Here is a 9,831-nt window from a genome sequence, read left to right as displayed (position 1 = left end):
ACAGTAACATTTATCAGCAGCATCAACGCTTCTCAGGGAAGCAAAGGAGAAAACCAGAGAGATTAGGAGCACTAAGCCGAGCTGCTTGTTATAAGCCATCTTAATCTTTTTTGTTAATTACTTAATTAATCTGCTTAGTGTTGCTTTTTGCGGGAGTTTTAGCCTAGTATTTATATGTTTGTGAAAGGCTGAAGATGGAAATTTGCTGTTAGATATTGGTTGCTGTGAAGATGAAGGGGTTGGAGAGGAAGAAGAGCGGAGAGGAGTTTGGAAGAGTGGAGGGAATGTTTAATTTGTTATTTGTTTTTTGGTTCCTATTTTTTTGTTGTTTTATGGTTATGGCTGGTGAAAATCTGTTTAGTTTAGCTTCAAATGGTGAGTTTATAACAGTCATTGTTTAGGAATTAGAGGGTGATGTAAAGCTTGCAGGTTTATAAGTTGGCCAAACTAAACGGATCTATTTAGTTGGGAACAAGTTTTGGAGAAATGGAGACATGAAGAGAGGGAGTTGTAGTTCAGGAAAGATGATTGGTTGTGGATGTTTTGGATTAAATTTGGGCCATAATGCAAAATATGCTATCTTAACCTACAAAATATTTCCATCTAGTTGTAATTTTTTGTTTTTTTTGTTTTTGGTGTTTTGCTATATAAGACTAGGGAGGGTTACTTGGAACAAATGCTTCTCATTACAACAATGCTTAAGCATAGCAATCAGGTATCTTGAATAAATTCAACTTGGATATTCTGAGTTCATTTTTTTTTATAATATATCGTAGATAACGGCAAAGACCGCCCGTGAATATTGTCCAATCACCATTTTCCTATTACTATTGTTCTTCCATCACAATTCTTCGATCGAATGTGTCATTTATAAACCGAAGTCATCCGACCATCATTATCTAATCACTGCATCTAATCGACATTACCTTTCAATTTCACCTACACTACTTCTATCACAATCATGAATGGAACTAGAGTTGAGTCCAAATAGAAGGAAGAGCAAATAGGTATAGTCTCAGCAAATATTATAGATTATTTCTTTTAGGATGGCACTATGAGTTTTACTTTTTTTTTTTTGGATTTTTTCACGCATGTGTGTTGACACGTGTGCATTTGTGTATTATAATAATATTTTTAGGAAAGAAAATTTTTTTAGACTAAAGATTTTAAAAGATTACATTACTAGGATCGATTGTTTTAATTGCAAAACACCTTTCAAATGTAATGAATATCATAATGATTCAAAAGCTATTTCTTATGCAGCGATCAAATGGGGGAAATTATTACGTTTTATAAATCGGGCGTGGTGTGACACGACATGATATGATTCACGCCGTTCTTCGCACTTCCGGACAATAAACGTAAATTTTTTTCAACCACATGCGCCATACTTGGAAAATTCGATACATTTACACAGATAATTGTATTTTCCTTGCAATTCTTAGATTAGACCAAAACAAATTGGGAGGGGTATTTACATTAAAAATTATTTATTTTTCTATTTTAAGTTATTGATTGTGAAAACAAAATTATTATAATTAGTGTATGAGAAAATATGCAAATATCCAAACACCGTCTCATGAACAAAAAAATTTTACATACCGAGTCCAGCTCAGTGTCCAGACTCCAATAAAATCTTGCCAAGTGTATCTGACTGAACCCACCTAAAAAATGACGAAAAGAGTCCAATAACACCGCGATGTTATTTGCGTTGTCCTCCGGGCGGTGTTATTGACGCTATTCACGAGTGTTATCGCAGTATTATTGTTGTGTTATTGAAGTTGTTTTGCTAAGGTTATTGGGATGTTACCTCGATGTTATTTGTGTGGTCCTCTGAATGCTCTCATTGGAGTTGATCACCGGTATTATAACAGTGTTATTGTGGTATTATTCAAATTATTTTGCGGGATTATTGAAACGAAACTGCGGTACCAGTGTTATTGTGATATTATTGTCGTGCTATTAGAATTGTTTTGTAATAACACCACAATAAGTGTTTTTCCATCATTTATCAGGTGGGTCCAATCATATACACGTGACAACATTTTATTGGAGTTCGGATACAGATCAGAAAAAAAATTGCATAACTAACTTCCGCTTAAAAGCCGACCACCTCGCTCGCCTTCTCTGTATTGCACTAAATTCAATCATGAACAAAAAAAAAAAAAAATCTTTTACAATACTTCGAAGCTTGCAGAAAGAACATATGTTTAAAAATTAACGATTTAATTTTTTAAACCCAGATTAGATCACCTGCAGCATACGGACAACTTCAATCATACCAACAGAGGTGCGACTATAAACAATGGCTTGCATATAGTTGCACGGGCCAATTTATTTATTTACATATTTTTATTCCATGGAACTCCCACATACTTCATCAAATTTAAGTTTTTTTTTGGGGGAGAAATTTCATTTTTCTCTGACCATACAAATGCATATAATCAGTTTCGTACCATACATAACAGAAGTTTTCTAAAAATATTAGAAATTAATAATTGAAATAAATCAAGCAAATGTTTCTAAAATATCTGTCATCACACGAACATTGATAAATGTTGCAACAAAAAATACAAAACAAGTGCTCAAATGTGTAACGCATTAGTTAATAATAAAATTAAAAATTATAAAATATTACTCTGCCTGAAAAGAATGAATATATATATATATATATATATATGACGCATCCACTTATCAAGAGATTCATTAAAAATTAGACCAGATTAAACTGCCAAAATCTTTGTATTGAAGTCTTCTCACAGAATACACTTTGCCACACATCAAATCTACACAGGCGGAAAGGTTTCTAAATTATTATTCAATATTCGTGTATACATCTTCATTTTCATTTTATTTTATTTTATTTTTCTACGTACAGAAGAGAAAATGATGAGAAAATCAAGCTCGCAAAAGGAGCTCGTAGCAATTGCTATTATTTTGGCCGCTGATTCGCTTCAGTGCCTCAAAATGCCTCCTGCTGCCTAAAAAATCTAACCGTCGGAACAGCACAAAACCCTGCTCTATAGCTTCTTTGCTGGCATAAAGGGATCGAAGCCTGTCAGCATGTCTGGAGTCAGTGTGTATTGCTACTTTTATCTCATCAGCAGACATGTTCTCCTGCAAAATGAGAAGGGACAGCATGTATAGGTCTTAATAATTTGTACAGCTACACACAATGACATAGATTTTTGTTTAATTTTAATTCTTTTATCAGTATAATTGAATCTTAACAAAAAAGGTATAGCTGTTAGGTGTTTAAAATGCATAGAAATTAGATGCTTTTATGTGTAAATGTTATTGGAAGGTTTTATATACATACCACTCAATTCTCAATTATTTACATATCTAACACCTAAACTTCAACTCTTACATATATGCCGGCCCAATCATGCATAAAAAGATGAAATTCATTTTTTAAAAGTTAAAATAGTGATATTTTTTTTTGTGATGAAAGATTTGGGTGATATATCTAACGACTGCTATTATAGTATACTAGTGCACATGTTAAGACCTAATTTTGGATTTGATAAATCTTGCATGTTTATTTTATGCTTATCTTTTTTTAAGAGTTAATTTGATACTCAAATTATTCGATTTTTAGTAGTTTTATTTCATGTTGATTTATAAAAATTTTTGCCAGATTTTAGAGTACACTTCATTTTATTTTGGGCATTATTTTATCCATTTTTATGGGTATCATAAGTACAAAAATAAAAATTATCGTTGGATTTTTCTTTCTTAAGAAATTTGATACATTTTACATAAATAAACTTTCTGTAACAATCCTATGTATGTTTTGCATACTACTCTCATCAATATGTTCTAGACATATTTTTCTGTTTTTTAACTATTTTTTTCAAAATTTTTAGAGTTATATATTCCAATATGTAAATAAATTTATATAAAGTTTATATATAAAAGTATAACAAATCAAAAAATTACCATTATATTCATTTTCTTTAAAAAAAATCAAATATTTTATATAAATAGCATAAACCACTTACAGAAAGCATTGCATGCCCTCTTTTCCTCTAACCCATGAGTTATAGAAAGAGAGGAAGAGGATTTCTAGAGATAGAAAGTTGGATTTGGGGGCCATAGAGCCTATTTCGTCCATCAGGTCAATTGGGAAAATTGTATGGCTTTAGATAGGCTACTGTTAACCTACTTCAGTTTTCAATTTTGTTATTTATTTCGTAAAATTTTGATATTTTATACAAACTCAAATTTACGGAGATTTACAAACTTTTCACCACACAAATTTTTATATGTTGTATAATTAACCGTGCTGGATATATTGACATAAAAATATTTTTTTTTGTTGGAATTTTGTGTTTTATGATTTTTTGTATATTTTGGCACGTGTGTTAACTTGATAAGTTTACTGCAAAATAAGAAGTGTTTTAAATATTATTCTGGAAATTCCATATAAGTGATTTGCAATTGTGTTTATCGATATATGTAAATTTATTTCTCCCGCAAATTATATTATTACTTGTGTCTACTGGTTTGTACCACTTTTATAGCATATAGCGAAATTTAATATAACAAAATTGTTAGTATTTATATGATATTGTATCATAAATATATCTAAAATTGATAAAAATGATAGAGTTACAGGTGGTTGTGGTTGGTCGGTTATGTGTTATGTGCAATCAATTAAAGTTATACATAATTTTGCACCTATATAATTATTTATTTGTGTGTTTGATACGGCTGAACAGATGTGATGTGGGATATAAGTGGAAGTCAAGTTATGAAGAACATAGAAAAATATATGAACAAGTGGAGATATAAGTAGAAGTGAAGGTATACGTGTAAGTGGAGATATAAAGAGATAAACATAAAATTTTAAAATAATTCAAATAAAGAATTGATATTTGATTTTCATGTTATTTTCCTCACTAATGATATCATGTTGTTTGTACTGCTACTCTGATGTGTCTACTACAGTCATAATTTATTCTACTAATACTATAATAGATATTATACATGACGTTCCTCCATGTTCAATTTAATTTCTTTGAATAAATGTCTATTATTTTTTTAGTGAAAACTACGGTAGATTTTGAGTTGCATAATGAGCTGTAGTTGTTCACCCCTACTTTACACACATGTGTTGTTTCATGGAAGGGTAAGATTTAGGTTGAGTAGAGGCTTTTGTGTTATCAGCAAGGACTTGCTATTAGGTATATCAAGACCTTAGATCCACATTTTTTATAATAATGGTCATGTTTATATTTCAATGATAGAAAGATTAAACCATCATTGTTGTATATGTATCTTTTGGTTGAATAGTAATATGATCATAGTGAATTTTGGGTATCTTTATTTTACAATATTTGATGATAAAAAATAGGTAAATAAGATTCCTTCCAAATAAATCTTAGGTAATAATTTATTTATTATGACCTCAACACGAGATAACTCGTGTCGCTATGATGAGTTTCATCGAGTTGGGTTGTGATATAATTTTTGGTATCAATGGATTTGGAGAAATTAATTTATTATCATTCATAGAATTGATTAGTTTAAGATTAATTTTCTTTTTACCTCCACTTTCATTTAAGTTATATTAAGGTATTACACGTGCATGTCAAGTGAAAAATTTGAGTAATTACGAATCACCAAGATTAGGATGTGATAGAAGGACAAAGTTCTAATCAAGTTGGGGCAATACAAAGTACATTGGGAGCTCTTCAGTCAGATTCAATGACTCTGTTTGCTAGTTTGGTGGCTCAATTGATGTGTGATGATCAGAGCAGAAAGTCTACTTCAAGAGTAGAGGAGGGACATAGACATTTGCATTTATCTTTGAGATTTAAACCGCATCTTTTCAAGGTAGCAGTGGAGCCTTAAGTAGCTAAGGATTGACTACTAAGGCTAAGGAAATCTTTTGATAGCATGCAATGTCCAAAGAATCGTAAGGTGCCACTTGCAATGTTTTTACTTGATAGTGAAGCTGAGCGTTGGTGGTTAGGTTAAAAGAGGGAAAAGTTTCAAGGTAAGATGCATGCTGAGATTAATTGGGAGCAATTTACTGATTCATTTAAAGATTAGTTTGTATCTTCATCAACCAGACAGCAGATGCAGTAATCCTTTTTAAGATTGGTTCAAGGGAATAAGACGGTAATGCAGTATGAAGATGAGTTCACTGCATTGACAAAATATGTTCCATAATTAGTCAGTACTCCAGAGGTGCTATAGATTTTTCAGATGACTCAAAGATAACTTAAGACATCTACTTGTTTCATTCAGAATCAAAGATTTCACCGAGTAAGTGAAGAGGGCAAGATTAATAGAAAATGATTTGATGTCTACTAAGCAGCATATAGATGTGAGCTGAAAAGATTTGGAGGGTCATTTAGAATTGTTGACAGTGGGAAAAAAAGTTGATTTGAGTTGTATGTCACTAGAAAAGGTTCTACAGCTTCTACGAACAAAGGTCATCCATCTTGGTGAGTAGTACTACAGTTTGTACTTCATGTAGAAGGAGACATCACGATCAATATTTACTTATTTTCTAGGTAATATTTTCAACCTGAGCACAAGATACAACACACTAGTGTCCTCAGAATGTGTTTGATAGTAGACCAAATACTCGAGCATAACAGAAGATTGATTGATAAAAAGGCAGTCCCATTAAAAGCATTCAGTGAAGGACATCTAGTAGGGAGGAGAGAGATTCTCTATAAGGCAGACAGGACAGAGTCAGAGACAGTATGTTACTCCTATTGCTACAACTCCACATTATCCTAGAGTTTACAGTTTAACTCAGCAGGAGGCTAAAGATGCATTCGATGTTGTGACAAGTACAACTTTCATTTTTGCATAGCCTTGTAAAATTTTAATTGATTATGAATCAAGTCATTCATTTATATCTGAGAAATTTCTTACTTGCTTAAGCATCCTATCTATTGCTTTAGTTTCTAATATTCTTTTGTTCTTTTACCCACTGAACATTATTTGATAGTCAACCAAGTTTGTATCTGTGATATTGAGATTTTGAACAAGAAGTTGAAGTCTAAGTTAATTGTATTACATTTGGCTGAGTTTGATGCTACCTTGGGTATAGATTGGTTGAATAGATATGGAGCCTCTATTGATTGTAGTCGGAGAAGGGTGGCTTTATGTGTTGGCCATGAAACATTTTATTTCTAGGGTATCAAAGGTGTCCTCTCATCATTGATATCGACTCTACAGGTTGATAAATTATGGAGGAGATATAATATATTTTTGCTTATGTGAAAGATGAGAGTAAATATAATATAAGTAAAGCGACTGTAACTATTGAGGAGGTTCTTGGGTAAGGGAGTTTCTAGATGTTTTTCCAGAAGACATAGTGAGTGTACCACCGGAGAGAGAAGTTATGTAATGTATTGAGGTTGCACTGGGTACATCTATTGCAAAAGCTCCTTATAGAATGACACATAAAGAACTGCATAAGTTGAAAATACAGTTGTAGGAGCTGTTCGATAGGGTGCACCTATGTTCTTTGTTCGAAAGAATGATACGATGCCAGGAGCTGTTCGATAGGGTTTTATCAGACCCTGTGTATCTCCTTGGGGTTCACCTATGTTCTTTGTTCGAAAGAATGATACGATGCGTATGTGCATTTGAGTATAGAGAATTGAATAAAGTGACCATCAAGAACAATTATCCATTGCCAGGATTGATGATTTGTTTGATCGGCTTAAATGTGCATCTATGTTTTTGAAGATAGATTTGAGATTTGGGTATAATCATTTGAGGGTGAAGGAGGAAGATGTAGTGAAGACAACTTTTAGTATTCATTATGGCCACTATGATTTCTTAGTCATTCATTTTATTATGACTTATGTCAGTACTATATTCATGGACCTAATGAATCGTGTCTTCAAAGCATATCTAGATCAATTTGTCATTGTCTATATTAATGACATATTGGTGTATTCCAAGTCTGAAGATCATGCAGTTCATTTGAGATTGGTGTTAGAAATATTAAGACGACTGTTGAGATTTGTAACTAATGTATGGTCCTTTTTGTAAATAGATAAAGTCTAAGGTTTTATTTGTAAATGTGACAAAAGGCTCTATATAAGCTCATCATCAATGAAATGGTGGGGTTTTTTTTTTGAAACAACTTTCTATTTGGTATCAGGGCCAACCCTAGGACGGTTAAGTTACGTGAATAGGGAAGAAGGTGGGACGGAAATTTCGGTAGGACTTTTGAGCTGTGATTAGCTTCGACAGGACTTCTGAGCTGTGATTAGCTTTGGCGTCCTTCTGCGCTGCGATCGGTCCTTCTATGCTGCGATCCTGTAGTGTGCGAGCAGGGAGCTTCGACAGGCCTTCTACTTGCGATCAGCTTCAGTGATATTTATGAGTTGCGAACCCATTGCGAAAACTGCAGTTACATAGTGGAGTATTTGGTAGTTAGGAAGGCACAAAAAGGATTGCGACTAGGGAAGAGAAGTTTTCGAACGTGGTTGTGGTTCGAATAGGGAGAAGATTGAGCAATAGAGAATTTGGGTGCAGAGATCAGCGAAGAGGCTTCGATTGGTTGGATTTTCATGTGATTCCGAACAGGAAGATTGGGGGAAGAGTAGTGTGTGGCTCGATCTGCGTTTACGAACAAGAGAAACGAACAATTGGAAATATCACAAGGAATGATCGGATGGGCTTGATTCAGCGTGCTAACAGGGAGGAAAGGTGCAGCTTCGTGTGGAGTAAGGCAAAGCGGATTGTACGAACTTGCAGGAAGGAAGTTGTGTGTGATTTGTGTGATATAGACTTGATCCTTGTGATTGAAAATGCCCGGAGGTGGAGATTGCGTTGAAAGTAAGGCATTGAAACTTCTAGGGAAGATTGATCCCGAAGTTCTAAAAGTCTTAGTTGGGCTCAAACAAGGAGCTAATCCCTCGAGAAGAACCGCAACTTCAACAGATGCTTCGACGCAGGAGGAGAGTCGCATGATGCTACACTCTAACCCGAGTGATTTTCTGGGTGCATGATCAACATTGACTGCTGCGAGCTCATGTACTTTAGGTGTCCAGGGGGAGACTCGCAAGTGCTACAACTGTGGTGAAGTTAGTCATCTGTGTAGGGTCTGTCCTAAGCCTCCCAAAAAGAGAGAGAGAGGAGAACGTGGACAAGGTGGAGGCTGTGGTCGTGATCATGGGGGTTGTAAAGGTGGAAGAGGGCTACCGATCATCTTTGATGATAGCAGAGGACGAGGGAGAGAAAGGTATGATCTTTAATAGTGAGTATAATGAATGTTTGGAGCTGTCGAAGAGGAAGCAGAAAGTTGCAAAAGATGGAGCTGAGAATGTTTCAAATCCATTAACACCAACAGGTAACATTACCACTTATACTCGCTTCAGCAAAGGTACTGGTGGCACCCTTGCTCATGCCTCTATTTCTACCATAGAATCATCAGAATGGATCATAGATTCTGGTGCTTTTCGTCACGTGGCAGGTACTGCTGAAGATTCCCCTTCACCCACTCATTTAGCAGTACCAGAGAGTATACAGAATGTTGATGGTACAACACAGCCTATAGTTGATAAGAGCACAGTGAGATATACCAATTATATGATTTTGTCCAATATTTTGCATGTTCGTTTTTTTTCTTGAAACCTCTTATCTATTAATATTATTATTCTCCAATTAAAATGCTTGTTAATCTGGTGCTTTTCGTCACGTGACAGGTACTGCTGAAGATTTCTCTTCACCCACTCATTTAGCAGTACCAGAGAGTATAAAGAATGTTGATGGTACAACACAACCTATAGTTGATAAGAGTACAGCAAGATACACCAATTATATGATTTTGTCCAATATTTTGCATGT

At 34.1% G+C, this 9,831-nt stretch overlaps 1 protein-coding gene across 7 annotated transcripts in view; it reads right to left on the bottom strand.

Annotated features, from left to right (window-relative positions):
- Nucleotides 1-2,734: 2,734 nt before the first annotated feature.
- Nucleotides 2,735-9,831, bottom strand: part of LOC110018406 — a 37,404-nt gene continuing 30,307 nt past the window's right edge. For all 7 annotated transcript variants that reach the window (XM_020715710.1, XM_020715713.1, XM_020715711.1 and 4 more), the window contains one exon: nucleotides 2,735-3,117. In XM_020715710.1, the coding sequence (XP_020571369.1) occupies nucleotides 2,899-3,117 (219 nt within the window). In that variant the 3' untranslated portion in view covers nucleotides 2,735-2,898. The remainder of the gene's footprint in view (nucleotides 3,118-9,831) is intronic.

This window comes from Phalaenopsis equestris, unplaced genomic scaffold (genome assembly GCF_001263595.1).
Source record: "Phalaenopsis equestris unplaced genomic scaffold, ASM126359v1 Scaffold000021, whole genome shotgun sequence".
Lineage (NCBI taxonomy): Eukaryota > Viridiplantae > Streptophyta > Magnoliopsida > Asparagales > Orchidaceae > Phalaenopsis > Phalaenopsis equestris.
This window is presented reverse-complemented; position numbering and strand designations above follow the sequence as displayed.